The sequence below is a fragment of the Pleurodeles waltl genome, chromosome 2_1 (genome assembly GCF_031143425.1).
Source record: "Pleurodeles waltl isolate 20211129_DDA chromosome 2_1, aPleWal1.hap1.20221129, whole genome shotgun sequence".
Classification (NCBI taxonomy): Eukaryota; Metazoa; Chordata; class Amphibia; order Caudata; family Salamandridae; genus Pleurodeles; species Pleurodeles waltl.
The window spans coordinates 405220420-405239027 of NC_090438.1; the positions used below are offsets into that span (position 1 = coordinate 405220420).

Genomic DNA, 18608 nt, shown 5'->3' on the forward strand with positions numbered 1-18608 from the left:
TCTAGAAAATTGCTTTAGCCCAATCTTATCAAGCTATTTTAGAATGTAAATCAGGACCCCTTACGATCTGTGCCCCCCTCCTACACTCCATAAAGTTGTAGACTGCAGAAATCCAATAATTAATTAAATTTTGAATACCTCTTTGTCCTCAACGAAGGTTCCACAAGTCTGGAAATTAGCAGTGTTAAAACTGCTACAGAAAAAACAACTAGCTGATGCCAGCATTCTCTCTAACCTTCAGCCCATTTAATTACTTCCAGCCTTAAGTAAAATTATGGAAACACTGGTTAATACACAACTAATGGCATTTTTGGAAGAGGACAATATTTTACATCCTAAACAATCAGATTTTCACCCTAAGTATTCTACCGAAATAGCACTGTTGGAGGTAGCAGATACGCTTAAAATGATGCTGGATGCGGGGAAGAACGCAGTGTTGATTCCACTGGATTTATCTGTGGCATTTGATACCATCTCATATGATAAACTGCTGCAATGTGTCAAGGACTGCGGGATTTCTCACCTAGCCCAGGCTTGGATCAAATCCTTCCTTTCTGACTGGAGACAAAGGGTGATGTTAGGCTCCTTCTTTTCACCTGAAATGCCTATCAATTCATGGGTCCCCCAGGGCTCCTCTCTTAGTCCGTCATTATTCAACATCTATATGCACCCCCCCTAATTACACTGATCTCCTTATTTGGCACTGATGTTACCTCCTATGCTGATGGCACCCAACTGAAGTCATTAGACAAAGTCTCTTTTGGCTTTGAGCTTAATTTTAAAAACTGAAAGAATGACGTGATTTGACGGATGCAAGCTAACCATCTCAAGTGCATCACCAAAAAGACGGAGATTATGCTTCTCAGGAAATCCAATTCCTCTGACCCTTTCCGATGGTGGTCTAACTCAAGCCAACAACCCTGGTAACGGTCCAATTTGCCAAAAATCTTGGAGTAAAATTTGATATGGCCCTATCTTTTTAGCCACAAGTGACCACAGTGACATGTACATGTTTTGGCTTCATTAAATCTTTGAAAACGTTTTTTGATTTCCTCCCATTAGTGGCCAGAAAATCGGTTGGCTTTGCTCCAATAACATCAAGATTGGATTACTCTAACAGTCTGTATGCCGGTTCCTACAAGCTAGTCATCTTGAAGTTTCAAGTGGTTCAACATTCTGCTGCCAGACTGGTTCCGAAACTGCCCTGTCGTTCCTCGGCATCGGCGGACCTGAGAACGCTGCACTGGTTGCAAGTACATAAGAGGGTTTTATTGAAAACTCTTTTATTGGTGTTCAGAATTATAAAGCACTGGGACCAAATTATCTAACCACCAGTTATTCATCATACAACACTACGTTCTCTGAGGTCCTTAAATGCCAATTTACTTAAGATCCCCGTTAAACTCAAAACAAGTGGATGAAAATCGTTTGCAGTTCTGGGCACAAAGGCTTGGAACCACCTTCCAATGCACCTCCGTTTTTTTAGAATCTCAAGAAATGTTTAGGAGGCAGCTTAAACCTTGGATCTTTGGTATTCCTGACACCCTTTTCTATTCACTTATGATCTATCTGAACTGTATAATTTGGGTATTTTGTTGTCTTGTAATCATATAAGTTTTCCCACCAGTGCCAGGATGCTCCTTTGGGAGTGACAGTACGCTACATAAATTAATTAATTCCGCATGACGTTGGTCAAGGTCATGCTTAAGTCAATTCGGGACCAGAAACCAGAACCAGTACTGGATCCTTTTTCTTTTCTGGTGGCATCGCTACCACTGTCAGGGAGGAAGGGACCAACTCAGGTCATGAAGTTGGGTGCAAGTCAGTACTGGAGTTGACACAGAGCCTGTAACATGTTGAAGGGAGACAGACAGTGCGGAGGACAGGTCCAACAAGAGCAACCTTGAATGAGGGCCACTGCGGATCTTTGGGGCACAAAGGGGTGTGAGAAAGAGCTGAAAGAGTGCCAAATATTTACAACATGGCCTCTTTAAAGGATCTAATCTGCTGCAGCATCCGCAGTTGGACCAGGTAATTCAGGACCAACTGCGATTTGGCTCCACAACCAGAGATTTGGAAGAAGACTGCCTGACACTGTGACACAGTTTTCAAAGTTATTGTACCTTCCCTATAGATAGGAAGTAGTGGGATGGGATTGAGTTGTGCTTCACTTTCGTGTGTTTATGTTTGGACATTGACTTACCAGAGGATTTTGACCTCCAAGGAGGTGGTGACCTTTCACATGAATGACTTTGGGTGTGGGAGCTCTAGTCTGTGCCCTCGACCTGGAAAGGGTTTTACACAAAGTCCACATCTTCTTATGTTCTATGATATCCAGTTTCACTTTTCAGCCCTGGATTGCCTTCAGCGCTTGAGGGCAACTTGTCAAGTGACTCAGAGTTATGCTTTTCCCCAAATGCCTACAACACACCTCGCATGGGTCCATGACCGGCATCTGCTTTCTACAATCATGGCATGATTTGAAAACTCTAGTCTGAAGAGGGGACATTGTTCCTATCCCAGTGGATTACAGGAGTCTTTAGAAGGCTGACGCAATTGGGAACACAACTCTGCATCTGGGTCAGAAGGTTTAGAAAGAAAAGAACTGACAACATTATGCATTTGTGGTGGTAATATGCAGCTGTGCTCCGTCACTTCCAGGGTAGTATGGAGCAAAGCATGACCTAGTGGCATATGGAAATTAGTAAAAACTTTAAAGCTTCCAGTGCAACGCCTGGGGGTATTCTAAAGTGAGGAATCTGCAGGTAGAAGTATCTATTACAATTGAAGATAAGGGCAAACCAAGCCCGTGTAACCTGCTTATTACTGCTCAGTACATTTCATTCTTCCCTAGTGCATACAAATGTTTATATCTTTTAGATTTTCACCACATAGCGAACTATAAATGCACAGTTATTAATACCTATCCCTCAACACTCCTCTATTTATCACCACCTTCTGGATATGTGACTTTCAGTTTATGACAAAATCCTTCATGCTTTACAAATATCATATGGGCACTTTTCACATTAAAAAAAGAAGAAAGGCAAATTGGAGTTTATTTTCTAGAGCCAACAATGTTAATATTTAAGTACAGGCTGTGCTTCTACTCTTCCACTGTGCACAGGAACTTCCTGTAGGTCACAAATTGCCCACTGATGAAAATAAGTACATCGATAAAATGAGTATATTTTAATTTTATGTTTTTTTATTTTAACCATTTAAACAAGTGATCACTAACGACTAAACGCCAATCTTGAAGACCGAGGTGGGAAGAAAAGTTTTTATCCTTCTAGTAAGGTGCCAGTAAAAAGAATGGTCAGCTGCTAACTTGTACATGTCAGACTGACAATGAACAGCAAGATCTAAAGTAAACTAAACGATTTCAGCAATTCACGCACTACAGGTGTATTGACATATATGATACGAATATGATCACACTTTAGAACAGACAACAGCAGGAATGATATTTTGTTTAATCTTGAAACAGAAAATTGCTAGTATTCACACACGTATACTGGTTCCACTAGATAATATTATCACATCTCTGAAGGACATAACACATGTAGACAAAATTGCACATTTATAGAGCTTGTTATGTGAAGTTGTGACTTTAACCCTCAACGTTGTTACCTCATCACTTGCCTAAGACAGTGTGCCCTACACTGTGACACAACCAAAACCTTAAAAACTGCCCAATTACCATCAACTCATCCATCAGTCATTAGCAGATTAAATTATTACAAGACAATATTATATAAGACAAAGGGGGTCATTCCGGCCGCGGCGGGCACCGCCCGCCGGGCGGAGACCGCCAGAAGACCGCACCGCGGTCAAATGACCGCGGCGGTAATTCTGACTTTCCCGCTGGGCAGGCGGGCGACCGCCAAAAGGCCGCCCGCCCGCCCACCCAGCGGGAAAGCCCCAGCAACGATAAAGCCGGCTCCGAATGGAGCCGGCGGAGTTGCTGGTGTGCGACGGGTGCAGTGGCACCCGTCGCGATTTTCAGTGTCTGCTAGGCAGACACTGAAAATCATTATGGGGCCCTGTTAGGGGGCCCCTGCACTGCCCATGCCTGTGGCATGGGCAGTGCAGGGGCCCCCATTGGCCCCACGACACCCGTTCCCGCCATCCTGTTCCTGTCGGTTTTTACCACCAGGATGGCGGGAAGGGTGTCGGAATCCCCATGGCGGCGCTGCTTGCAGCGCCGCCGTGGAGGATTCTCTGGGGCAGGGGAAAACCGGCGGGAAACCACCAGTTCCCCTTTTCTGACCGCAGCTTTACCGCCGCGGTCAGAATTGCCCCTGAAGCACCGCCAGCCTGTTGGCAGTGCTTCCTCCGTCCCCGGCCCTGGCGGTCCATGACCGCCAGGGTCGGAATGACCCCCAAAATCTCTAAGCTAACATTACACAACCTCAAATACTCTATAATGATTAATCAGATTTCCGTCTGAAGTACTGCATCAAAACAGCTGTTACATGCATAACCAATAGGATCCTCAAACTGCACGACAAAGAAGATGCATGCCTCACTAACAGCCATAAGCGTTACCCATGAAATAGCACCATGAATCATCGACCCCTCCCCCCCCCTAAAATGCTTAACATCATAAAAGCCACGATGAGCACATGATCCTACAGAGATCACTGTATCATAGACAGATCTATCAAAGTCCTCTTCGCTTCATCATGCACAGTCCATCGTGGCTCTGTCTTCCTACTTAAGATGTTCAGTATTTGCATGCAACACATTGGCATCAAGCTTGCTAGCAAAAAACGCCTCCTTCTTGACTATCTAAAAACAAGAATGCAGTATTACCACTTTGCTAATACACTCTGCCTTAGAAATAGTAGAACATTTACCTCAATTCTCTATAGTAGATAGAGTCCTGAAAGCATTGAAATACAATATCCATATTGCACAGTGTGCATCTGTATATGATTCAAGCTGGATAGCCTACAGGTGAGACACAGAAATTTCGAACCTCAAAGAAGTTTCTAACTAGGCCACGATTATTGGTTATATAGCACTATTAACCAAATCCATTAGCTAATAAGCTGTATGTTTTAGTGGCTGCTTTTAAGGGCCACAAAAAAATGTTCTAATGCTTCATGGTCTGTCACAATAACCAGAAGCAATTTTTCTCTGCAGTAGCAAACCAAGTGCATGCATACAAGAAACCATGTGCTGCCCCTTCAGATCTGTTTGCATGGCCATATGAACGCAGGCTGAAGTCCTGTCATTATTTCCCGCTTTGAAATCAACCGCATGCCCCCAAGCACACTGTGAGTTTCCTTGTATCCTTTATGGTCGCTGCCGCCCAGAAGGTTAGAACTGATTGGAGAACGCCTTTTAATTAAAAAAAAATATATATATATATATGTGTATATATATATATATGTATATATATATATATACATATATATATATATATATATATATTATAACTCTCAAGCAAATCCCGGAAAGCAGGTGCTTCATACAGCGGTCCTGGGAGGGCTCCGAGAGGCCCTAATATATCCTCCAACACTCCCTTAGATATCAGGAGAACCAGGACACCTCCAATGTGAAAATTTAAATTTATTTCAGCACAAACATCCAACGCGTTTCGCAACAGCTTTACTCATGGAGTAAGGCTGTTGCCGAAACGCGTTGGATGTTTGTGCTGAAATAAATTTTAATTTTCACATTGGAGGTGTCCTGGTTCTCCTGATACCTAAGGGAGTGTTGGAGGATATATATATATATAAACAAAAGGGAACAAACTCACCTGACATCCAGCCAAAGAGAATGTAAGATTCTATGCAACAATGGAAATTATTGGCTGTTAAGTGGTATCATGTTTTGGTATGGATGATATGACACAGAATAGTTTGCACATGATTTTTCAGTTGAATCACTGTCTGTTGAATACAGCAATTTTTAAGTGTATGTGCGCATAACAGAACTATCAGAACATACAGCCGCTGTCGCCACGGGACGTCTTTACTGTCAGGTGCAGTTTTACAGATATGCATGAGATGAAGCCTAGGTGCACCAGTGGAGAGAGGCACACGATATTAAAAGGTCTAGCGCTTGTTTTAATAAAGTCCAATTTACACATTCCAGAACCCTCTCGTCAGCAGAAGAGGAATCACAGAGGGTTTGTTGTCATCGTAGATCTGTTTAGTGAGGTCTGTCATATTTACACTTGATTGGCATCTACATACACCTGGCCCATATTAAATCATGTTTTATTGAAGGAATCCCTGGGAGGTGTGACACCGGGAATAGCAACTGCGGGTGAGATAAAATCCCTCCAAACAAAAGCCAGCTTCTATTTTATGGGAAAGGAAGCAGCATTGTTGAAAATGAGACAAGTCTTTTCAGTGGCCCGTTGACATACAAAGTAGAGGGCGGGATCTCTACTTCATCACCGTCTCTTCTCAAAGTCTGCAACGTTAGTTAGCAGGGTGGCTCAGTGGGTTGATGGCTCGCAGCTACAACATGCGATAAGCCGCAGATCACGGGTTCTGGTCTGGGAAGCTTTCCATCCTTCCGAGGTCGGTAAATCGATTCCAATTAGGTAGGGTAATAGCACGACCTGTTATTTACAGCTCTTAGAAGCAAGAGATGGGCGTATGAAGCGTTATATGTAGTCAAAACAAGTTGTTGCTATTATATATTCGCACTGACAGGAAAGATGGCGATCACTGTCAGCAAAAGAGGATGAAAAGGACCAAGTCTTTCAATGGAGGGCAGCGCTTTAAATGGAACTGTCGAAGCGCAGGTACTCGGTCTTCTGAGTACCTGCTTGCTCTTGAGAAATGATGGTACTCTCCCATTAAATGTACTGCAGCGGCGCTGAGAAGTGCAGGTACCCTCCCTTCCCATCTAAAGAAGTGCGGGTACTCAGTCCCGGCCGGTACCTGCCCATTTAAATCACCGAGGAAGGGTATTGTTAGCCACGCAGTGGTTGCGCGTTCATCCTCACAGGTGCTCAGTCTACACAAAGTGACGCCTACATCCATGAAGGTGAAGCGAGGAACTCTCTGCACAATGGACGGACTACTTTTACGTGGGATATGAAATCAGATTCTAACAGTGCCAGGTGGTGAAGGGCACAGGTCAGGGAGAAGCATCTCGCGCTCATTCGGTGATCTGTGTGCACCAAACTTCGGGCTAAGCAAACCAGCAAGAAAGTAGTTTATTAAAAATCACAAAAAGGAGGACACGTTTTCTGACAGAGGAAGGAAAAAATAAAGCAAGATCAGAAAGTGAGAATATTTAAGCGCCTCTCTCGAGTTGTGCAAACACCAAGAGGCCTCCATCCTCAGATTGCAAAGAGCATATTTAATTTGCCTCGTTGGCATTCTGCCCGCGCGCTTGCTTCAGCCAGCGTGCCACACGGAAGAACGTGTTCCTGCTCCCGGAAAACAAATGCTAAGGAACAAAAGTGCAGCTCCCAAAACTTCTCAGGAACAGAGGCAACGTTTTTAAAAAGAATAATTCAACGTGTATTCCTCGCGATTGCTGCTCTCTGATCCCTGGCGAATTCTGAACGTTTTCGATGGTAAAAGGTGAACACTACCCTAGCCTTAAAATCATGAAACCGGAAGCAGACGCATCGACATCACAAGTATGTGGAAGTTTGCACTGAGTTCTGAAGTAGACAATGCTTAATTTGTGCTTGTTGTTTCCGGTGCGGGGCACCGGCACTTATTTCCGAGGGCCGGCGCTTAGATTTCTGTCTCAAGCATTTCGTGCAAGCAAAAGACATGTGGGAAAGACGGAGGAAGCTAAAAGCGAAAAACGAAAAAGCGTCAGCAAGGGGAAAAGCAGGAAGCTGCAAGAGTGAGATGAAGGGGCAGGGAGTGGCTGTAAATGGATTGAAGACATCCGAGGTGGCTTCAGGATTACGCTGCCTCAGTATTATGTGCTCGCACTTTTAATTGGAGAGCTTTGAGCACTGGCACCTTTTATTTACAAATTAAGCACTGGAAGTAGAACCGCTTTCCGTTACCTTTTAATCAATATTAATAATATTTTAAAGTACTACACAGAGAGTCTTCTCACGTTATACATCAACATTTATATAAAATGACGGGAGAAACAGGTCAGTAAGTGCTCTACAGGTTTCCATTTAAGCTTTGGTTGCAGGGTAGGCATTTGCCTAGGTACACTTATATAACACCGTCTAGCGTGCTGCCTGTGTGGATAGGAGCTTCGAAGCAGTGAGCACTACAGAAAGGATGCAATCACACATGCAAATTATGTTTCTTTCTAGATTTACCTCCTCAGATTGCTTGCTATCTCTACTAGCCTCCTCTATATTCCTTAACACAATGCAAGAAAAAGTGACCGTCACTTAAAACGAAGGACTCTTTCTCTCTTCCTTTCTATTAACTGCCCCCCTCCTTGCTCCCCCATCTCTGCAAGCTTTCCTCTCTCTGAGTGTAGCCCTCCCTAAACCTCATACGACCGCCTACTCTCTCTTATTGTATTTCTGCATTTTGCCCACATCTCACCTCATAGATAACCTTCTTCTTTGAATATATCCCTGCAGCTTAACAATGCCTGATACCCTCTCACCGATCCATCCCACCAATCACCGCATGAACTCTCATACCCTCCACTAGTGATCATATCTAACACCTATCAATTTAATCTACAACAAAGAAACTGGAGTAAACTCACAGCGTTGTCTTCTTCATAGTGCCAAACTAATCCCAACAGCCTAATCAATGCCCCACAACGTCAACTGGATTAACCACTAATCTTGGGTTGCAGAGTTGTGTACTACTCACTGTAAAATGCTTCAACGTCCCTCAAAGGGTAGTAAGCACCATGTAGATGCATTTACAATACCATACTACACAGATATCATTCACTAGATTTCGCAGGACTGTGGGATGCAGCAAGACTTTTGTTAGTAGCAGCCACCGTCAGAGAGAGGGAGGGAGGGAAGCATGGAAAGTGGTACAGTCAAATCACGCTGGCTTCTCATAGAGCCACTTAGCTGTGTGACTACAATAGTTACAGAATTTACCCTTTCGAAGAAGGCGCTCCCTCTGGATTTTAAAGTATCTAGCCTAACTGCTCCCTATACAACCGAGGCACAGACTTTCTTTCATGGCTCAGTTACACCTAATCTGCTACCTACTTCCATGATTAGTGGTACATCACAGACGGGATCAGTGGAGAAGCCATGATCTCAGCCACTGTGGGCTTTGACAATGCTGTTTAATCATTCAGTTTTGAAATAGCTTGTATAAGATAACTTCTGATTATTGTGAACGTTCTACGTTAGCTGTTGCTGCTTTGGCTACTTTGTTGGTTACAGAATAGATGCAATCCACATTGCCCACTGAGTAGGTTTTGTATCCAGATACTGGTCTCGAGTTATAGTCAAGAACAGATCTCTCTTAATCTCAAATCCTTCGGGGGGGGGGGGGCTTGCACTGAAACAGGAAGGGGTGCAAAGCAGCTGTGCAGCCTAGAGTATCCTATGCACATTTTAGATCCTGAACTTCTCAGGATTAGCCCTTAAGAAGGCAGTGTCCTATTGAACAAAACATGAAATTCCACGAGTATCCAGCGCTAGTATTCAGCCTGCAAGTGTAAGCTTTCCATTTGGTCTTACACAGAACTCTTTCTGAGTTTATCCGATTTTATTGTGTGTTGTTGTTTTCCTTTATTTTACAATCGCCAAGCAAAATACACATAAAAAGCTCATTGTGCAGTTTCTTAAATAAGTATTGAAACTGGTTGGTAGGGGAAAACCGAAGGCTAAAAAACTAAACTTAAACCATATATTTTTAGAAGAAAGAGGTTCAAGCAAGAAAAGCTGCACATCAGGAAGCAATTGACAAAGTTTAATACCATTTCAGAAAATGTATAGCCACAACATTCTGAATCACTTAAACAAATTACAACACATGGATGTTTCTCAAATTTGTGGCAGTATCACAGACTATGCACCAAATGATTCTAAACATTCATGTAGAAAACATTGTGTAACCTTCTGGTCATAAAATGGAAATAATCATTTGGGCAAAAAGTAAGTATAGACTCATACATACTCAAAAATACTTTACAAAATATACCCATACAAAAATATTTACCTGCACAGAATCTCCATATCAACCAGCTTTCCCCCACATATTTTGGCTGCTAACTTGACCCAGTTATTCAACTGCTGGAAAATAAGTTTGACTGCATTTGACTGTTTCTGTTTTTACAATAGCTTTGTATCTATGATATTTACTCTTCCAGTCTATGATTTAGAGGTTTTGTTTTTTCAACTTTATTTTTTAAATCTTTTTTCACATGGAATGGAAAATTTAGCAGCCCTGTATTTCCCTGAGGTTGACAGAATTATCACTATTTCTGTAGTTAACACTAACACCATATATTTAAAGAATAAAGTATGTAAGCACCTATTCTGATGCTCTGAATACAGTATAGCAACACCACTTTTCTATTTCCTAACAACAAACCTGTACTCTGCATAGATTTGACTGTTAAATATTTTTAATAGGAGTCTTTCTAGGATTCAACATAATATCAATTAGAAAGTAAAGCATACATAACATCTTGAGAAACAATGTAAAATAATTTCGAAAAAATATTTAAAAACAAAAAATGTAGTAATAATATAATATTTTAGGAATTATCTGGGCGTGGATCTGTACATACATCAGTTATTTTGTTTATATTCATGTCTTGCTGTTAACAACATTATTTGTTTCCTACTATTGTTATACTATAGACAAACCACAAGAGCATCTCTCATTCCATCACTTTAGGAATATTAATGCTATCTTCTGCCACACAGAAACTGTCACACATGCCTGATGTGCTTGACTCAGGAAGCTGTAGAGATTAACATCTCTTTACGATATGAATTGTTTTGGTAGCATGTGAAACGGTAACCAGAGGGCTTTTAGTTTATTGCCTTGAGCCACATCCATATTTTAAACTTAGGATTTGGTAGATTTGTTACTCCACAGACATATCCTTTAGTTGTGTATTTCGCAAGGAGAGTTGCCCTGTGAACTCGGTTGCTACATAGGTAGCAATAATGCCTTCCTCTCTTGTCTCTAGACATTCCAAGCCATTTCAGTGTGGGTGTCCTGTTATCATTGGAAGCTGTAAGGGGATTCCCCCAAAAACCAGACCTTTAAACTATTTTTAGGCCAGCTCCTCAATCAGTATAAGAGTTCTGCGGTTAGAGTACATAAAAACCTGCATTTAGATTTAGACTGGACAAATTCTGAAAAATGACTGCTTATGAGTACTGGTGCCATGCATCAATGTGAAACTGATCCGAGGAAGGAGTGGCTCTAAATGTTGTTAATCATGTAAAGTGATAGAATTTTCACCTTGCTAAAATCAATGCATTTATTTATACGTTTAAGGAACTTTATTTAAGTTCATTTGTAGTGTCATCATCCTTTTGTATCATTGTATACAATATGAGAGCAAGATATGTTGTACAGAACAGGCGCCCTGTTATAATCGTAGGATTGTTGATCTCAGAGACACAGTCAATAAGGCGGCGCTTTACTTCCAAGTGTCCTTGCTTGTTGGAACCTTGGCTAGCTTCTTTGTCACCTGAGGCTAGCTTTTATGTGAGTGCTTTTGTCCAGAGATGAATGCAATGCCTAGTGAAGCTCGTTCCATACAATACCCGAATGTTCCCTTCAACACAGGCTGGTGCTATCAAACAGCTATTTTTTGCGCTCTCGTGTTCTGGAAAAAAAACTTTCTACAAAAAGCGGCATTCAAGCAATTCCTGGGAGGCCTTTGTACCGCATACCGAGACAAAGGTTCCGCTTTAGCACCATCACACGTACAGTACCTTTGTTAAGGTCATGTCCGGCTCCATGCCTTTGTGTTTGAACCAGAATGAGCGTACAGTGGTTCGCAGATTGGAAAGTGGGGTTATACAGCAGCACATCATAATCACCTTGCTTTGCGCTACTGACCTCTCAAATTCGCTCAATGGGTACAACCTTAATACCTTTAAGAGTCGCCACACAGCCTCAACCTAACTATTAGCACTCATCACTGTGCCCGCCATATTGAAAAATGTGATTCAAGGCACCTAATCTAACACTGGAAGAAGGTTTGGGAATGAAGATCGGTACTCATTTGATTTTATGCTTATAAAAATCAAAGTTAAGGCTTTTGTGTAGCAATAGCAAAGCCCACACTCAGCGCCAAGTCACTGCGAAGGACTTTTCTACAAAGCTGGCGTGGCTGGGTTGGCAACACTGAATGTGGAACGTTTCATCCCTCCGGTTGAGTGCCAAACACACTGGCTGGTGCTCTGCAAGGGCGCCAGTTTAGCCCATGGTTTCCAAAACGGGTGTCCACAGGCTGACCAATAGCACTTCGTTTTTTAAATTTTGAATGACTTCCTCCAGCTATTACATTCAGTTTAGTGTGCTTACATCGAGCTCACCATGAACATTTCCATTAGGTTCTTCATTTTTTTTAGTTTGATACAGCTGGTGCACCATTTGCTCATTCCAGGGCCACAGACGTACTTACAATTCGCAGCACCTAGATGTCATTTTGTAACATTTTGTAAATATTTGAAACTGTGAGATATGCTAGGCCAGTGGTCCAAGTGCATTAAAACTAGTAAGGGAACTGTGATGCTGTGTGCAATGGGGGCAGGGTGAATGCGGGGTGGGGTCAAAGGCGTGGCTAAAAATATACTGTAACTTTTTTTTTTAATCAGTGGGAAAAGCACGATTGTACATTATGAAACCACTATTAGTTGATGCACTGCAAAGATCTGTGTCTGTAACCAGAAAGCCACAGAACTGAGTCCTGGTTGGTGCAGTGGAGAATAGTGACTTGTGTATGTTTAGTGCTATGTGGTCCCAGCCTGTGACAGAAAGCACTGTGAATATGTAAGCCATTATTTTAAACTTGGATTACACACAGTATAAGATAGGCCGCTATGAGATGCGCAAAATGGTTTAAGATAAAAAAGTTTTTAGAACTGTCCTTTAAAAGCACACACTTCATAGCTCAGCTGGTAACTCTCTTGCAATACCACCCAAAAAGAAATAACCTGTGTCATCAGAAAGCTTCAAGTTCTTCCATTAATTAAAGCCAATACCAGCTTCCAAACTCCCTTTTCATGGGCAGATTAACTCTTTGCGCACATTTACATATCGTTCAAGCAACAAACACTCTGGCAAGAAGGCTTGTTTAGCTGTATGCTTCTCCTTTGGTTTCACAGGAGACTCCATGCATTCAGAGTCGGATTGGGACTGAAAATTGACCCGGGCACCCAAAAAATAAAGTGGCCCACATTTGCAGATTACGTTTCATGACGTATTGCCATGTTTAGTATCATAGGGCTAACTTTCAAATAACTTTATGATAGATAAAGATTTCATAGCTTCTATGGCCAGTAACATCAGGCAGAAATGAAAACTTCATTTTCTACTGCATGTCACCCACTGGTCTCCTGGCACTCATCTTCAGGTCCATGGATCTCTCTCCACTAATGTATCCCCCTTCCACACACCCTCTACTGTTGGAAAGTATAGGTTCCAGCGTACAACAAAGAGAATTCGTAAATATAACAGCAAGTCCCCCGACCTTGGTGATCCGGTCTAAAAGTAGCATAACCAGGAGGAACCGAGTCAATAAGGTCAGGATCAGAATTAGCCTTGGTCCATGTCTCAGTAATAAAGAGGCAAACGAGATTCAGTTAAGATTACGTTGTGTGTTTCAATATTATGTTTAAATAGCGAGCAAGTGTTTAACAGGCCACAGCACAGCATTCCAGAGCCTAAGGCTGTTGCACATACGTTATTGGCCTGAGTTGGCTTTTTTTTATAGAGCTCCGCTAATTCCATATTAGACATCAAGTGGAAGTCACAGTTAAGGAAATGCTTTATAGAAGAACTAGAGACATCCAAAACCATTGGGCAGACCACCAGGGAATTCCCAGCTTGCAGGTTCAGGAGCTGCTTACGTGACAAACAATGCACCTGATTCTAATCAGTATTTGGGCTAAAACCAGCAGCATGCCTAGCACCTGGTGGCGTCCAGGCACGGACGGGTGCAGATGGGCTTGCCTTAGCACCCGGTGCGCACATCTGCATTGGCATGCTGATCATAAGGCAGGATAAAGGAGGTACGTGAGTTCACTAGCATGCTGACTTACAGCTACATCTCCAAAGCTTCTGCGCAATCCGAAGCCCCACAGGCGTCCTCTCACTCTTAGGTTCCCAGTAAATGCCCTGCTCAGTTTAGCTCCTTGAGGCTCCAGTTTACACTCAGATATTCAAGCGTCCAGCCTCAGTCTTATGTTGCAGAGGTTCCTTTTAACTGCAGTTTAAAAAGACTCCTGCTCACCCTTATTAACCTCATCTGGTCTAAGACCTCTCTCTTAGGTTTCTGAAGTTCTCGTTCACCCTGCAAATCACTTCCTGTTCATACACAAGCCCCCAAACTCCTGCTTATCCTGTTTGCTCAAAGATTCTCATTGGTCTCCAGGTTTAGCGGTTCTTATTTTCCAGACCTTGACTGAAATATCACACCACTGAATGAGACATTTCTGCTCATCCTCAAATGCTATCTTCAGTCATCCACCTCTTCTACTTGGCAGCCTGCCAAGCTTCCCAAGACTCCTATTCAAGTTAAAAGAGCCACTGAGAGTGGCCATCCTGCCATGTGAAGATCTGAAGCAAGTATCTTAGTGCACTTGGAAAGTTGAACAAAAACAGACAACACACAGTCAGATATACTAGATTGCAGAACTCTAGCCTTCGAGTAAAGAAGGTGACCAGGACATGTGGATTACAGAATTTTACAAGCCTACAAAATCACTGATTTAAAAGTCTGTTGCAAAAGCTTACGCGCACACTTTGGGGCACAGTTTGGATTCTGGCAGGGCCAACTCAGCCTTTTATCCTTTCAAGACTGTCAAAACGAGTACCAATGTGATGGATAATGGCAAGGTACATTTAAAATTGTATGAAGCACATTACACAGCAAGCTTTGAGTATGTCCTTTCTCTTTTTTAAGCAAAAAGAAAGGTTAGTTGGTTATTAGGGTGTTGCTTATGGCCTCTGTTCCTGCAATAAAGAGAGGAAGAGAAGAATGTGTGTGCACATTAAATTCTTTATTGGTGCTAGATGTGGCCATGTGTCATGTAGTCATCCTTCCCCTTCCCCCAACATCCCTTGTAACTCAAAGGTTCTCACTGGAGTTCCTCACTGGCGTTCTTAGTAGAGTTGCCTGGAATCCTAGTGCACTGCACACCTGCTGCAAAAAGGACCTCCTTTAAGTCAGCAGCATGTTTACCTGGGCTGCTATTGGCTCACTGCCCCTTTGGCACCTGGTGCTACCTCACCTGCTGCACTACTGGCACCTATGCCCCTGCTTGAGAAGCGTATCTGTTGGCACTCCACCCAAGGGAGTAGCAGCAAGGTGGTTTCCCATTGTACCAGCTCATCACAGCATCCGCCAAGACAACAGTAACATTTACATGTATGAAGCCATTGCCTCACCTCAAGCGTACCCTAACAAACAATGCTGGATTTTTTTTTTTCTTTTTTTTTTTAAGCAAACATTCAGCCTCATACAGGAGAAACATCCATGTTCATATTTCTTAGTCAAACATTGCAGCAGCTCGGCTAAAATAAAAGGAAGAAAAACCGTGTGGTGTCAAAATCAGTCTGGGTGGTGATATGGCTTAGGTAATACAGATCTCTGATGAATATTAAAGACTGCAGTAACAAACAAAAGGACAAGTATAAAATGAACCTTGTCCCTTTAAAGAAATAAGTATCTGCAACCAGGGAGTGGAGAAAAATGCCCGTATTCTGTCGCCCCGAACTGAAGTCATTTTCCTGAAGCCTGGCATCGCCTCGACTGTGCTCCCCTCATAGGGCAGTGGGAGCTCCGCGGATCATTAGCAGCAGGAGGTGCCCCCCTTGTGACTGCTCTGGTGGGTCTATGTCATTCTTTATGTCACAATGGGCTGGCTAAAAATCTCTAACATCCTTAAAAGTTGACGAGAAAATACAGCATCCATCTAACCTCAACTAATTGGCATCTGTACCACCCGAATGCACTCTTTCTTAGTCCGACCCTGCCTGCCTTACACTTCGGCTGAAGCATTTCAAATGTGGGAATTAACCACCCCAGGATAGTCCTGTTTTCCAAAAAATAGGGAAACAGTTTTCCTTAAATCAAAAAAGTTTGGGCACGTCGTGCCACTCAGATCCTGCCCACTTCGGTCACTGTGCGAGCCCAACCTCTTTCACTGTTTGTGTCAAGGTGTCTAAAGGGGGCTAATGGAAGGAAGAGATAATTAAGATGTCATGGTTTTAGGTGAGATGAGTAACATGGGTGCACAGTTGTAAGTCGCAAAGCAAGGTATTGCTATATTTATCTTCAGTTACCTCAAGAAAGACATCATCCACTCTAGGCATGCACTCGAGCCTAGAGTTGGAAAGCCCTAAAGTAAAAAAAATTGGACTTTTTGATTTATACATTGAGGCAACACTAAATGCAAATATTGCGAGAACCTTTCATACTCTAATGAGTAAAAGAAAAAATTGAAATATCTCAGACAGGTTTCACAGCAAGTCAGTCTGCATTATAAAAATAACATGACCCACCCATTACAGGGGCTAAATTTCAGATTTACCAAAAAGCAATCAATTACATAAATTGAGCATTGATAGATCAATTCGACAAACATGTTTCAGATCTTGATTTTGAGAAGCACGTCATTTTGTGTCACGAAATCTATGATTATTAATGTCTTTCAGTTGTTTTGCCTATAAAATGGATCTGCCAGTACCATGAACTGGAAACATTGTGACCTCGTTAGACATTCTAAGTAGTTTAATTGCCAATGTTTTGTTATTACTGGGCACTTTCAGGACATTTCCAAATAAATAAAAACTGAGCCATAAGCCATTTTTCACCATATCCTCAATCAATCTAGGAGTTCTACACTAAACGTACATAAAAATCTGCATTTAGATTTAGACTGGTCACACCCTGGAACAGTCCTATTTATGACTAATGGAGCCATACACCAATTTTAAATATATCTGAGAAGGAGTGGCTACATATGTTGTGTATCATTACAAAAGAGAGGACTCACACCTTACTAAATTCCATATATGTAGATTTGTGTCCAAGGAACTTTATTTAATTTAATTTGTGGTTTATCAACCTTTTGAATCATTGTACACATTATTATTGCAAGATAAGAGGCATAGACGGAGGAGCCATATTTTAATTGTGGGACTGGTGATCACAGAGACACTGTCAATAACACTTTACTTCCAAGCATCCTTGCTTGTTGAAACTTTGGATAGCTTCTTCATCATCTGAGGCTAGCAGTTATATAAGGTTTTTTTTAGAGAGATAAATGCATTGGCTACTGACGCTCATTCTATACACCTGAATGTTCCTTTCAAAAGAGGAAGGTGGTATCCAGCAATGACTATATTCACAATACTGACGGTTAAATGAAGATAAATAAATGGTTATGTATACTGAGCTCAGATTTAGTCAAACGTCCAGCATTTAATCAAAATATATATGTATGTGTGGTTGTGCAGTGCATTCTCCTTTGGCCCTCTTTTTTCTCGGTCTCCTGCGAGAATGAAGACCATTCTCAACAACCAGACTGTGGACATACCTGACAAGGTGGACATCACCTTGAAAGGGTGCACTGTTATTGTGAAGGGTCCTAGGTGCAGTCTTCGCCGGAATTTCAACCACATTAATGTTGAACTTTGTCTCATGGGCAAGAAGCATAGGAAGCTTCGTGTTGACAAATGGTGGGGCAATCGCAAAGAGCTGGCCACACTGCACACAATCTGCAACCACGTCCAAAACATGATTAAGGGAGTCACATTGGGCGTTCGGTACAAGAAGAGGTCTGTGTACGCTCATTTCCCTATTAACGTAGTAATTCAGGATAGTGGCTTGCTAGTAAAAATCCGTAACTTCTTGGGGGAGAAGTACATCCGAAGAGTACGAATGAGGCAAGGTGTTAACTGTGCAGTTTCTCAAGCTCAAAAGGACGAGTTGATTCTTGAAGGGAATGACATCGAATTGGTTTCAAATTCAGCTGCCTTGATCCAGTAAGCCACTACTGTAAAGAACAAGGATATCTGAAAGTTCTTGGATGGTATCTATGTTTCAGAGAAGGGCAATGTCCAGCAGCTGGAAGAATAAGCTTGGTGTCTATGCCACCAGCTGAAGTGTTTCTGTAAATATCAATGGTCTGCCGAAGTAGCATCAAAGATCTGTGGTGCAAAATTGAAATTCCTTTGGCCCTCTCAAGTCTGCTCTCACGGATCTTACAGACTATGGGTTGGGAACCTAATTACTGAAAAATAATTCAAACAATCCTCTTCAGTCACAACCCATCTGACAGAACTGACGCCACCACATGGATGGAGATACAAAGCCTGGTAACCTCTCCAACAGGGAACAGTGGTAGGTGGTCTCAGCTAGCAGAAGGGTGCAAACAAGGGACAGAGGGCTACGGAACATGAGGAAGAAGGACTGTAGTGAAGAGTGTTTAGGATACTGAGTGGTACACAGTGCCTGAATGAAGACCA

General features: G+C 42.3%; 2 protein-coding genes across 3 annotated transcripts in view; one reads left to right on the plus strand and one right to left on the minus strand.

The window, feature by feature from the left end:
• The window catches only part of DIAPH2 (diaphanous related formin 2), a 3364504-nt gene that overhangs the window by 1923490 nt on the left and 1422406 nt on the right, over positions 1 to 18608 (minus strand). The window lies entirely within an intron of this gene.
• Positions 17595 to 18310, plus strand: LOC138265402 (large ribosomal subunit protein uL6-like). Its single transcript, XM_069213096.1, has one exon. It carries the CDS (start codon positions 17641 to 17643, stop codon positions 18127 to 18129), a length of 489 nt encoding a protein of 162 aa, XP_069069197.1. The 5' UTR covers positions 17595 to 17640; the 3' UTR covers positions 18130 to 18310.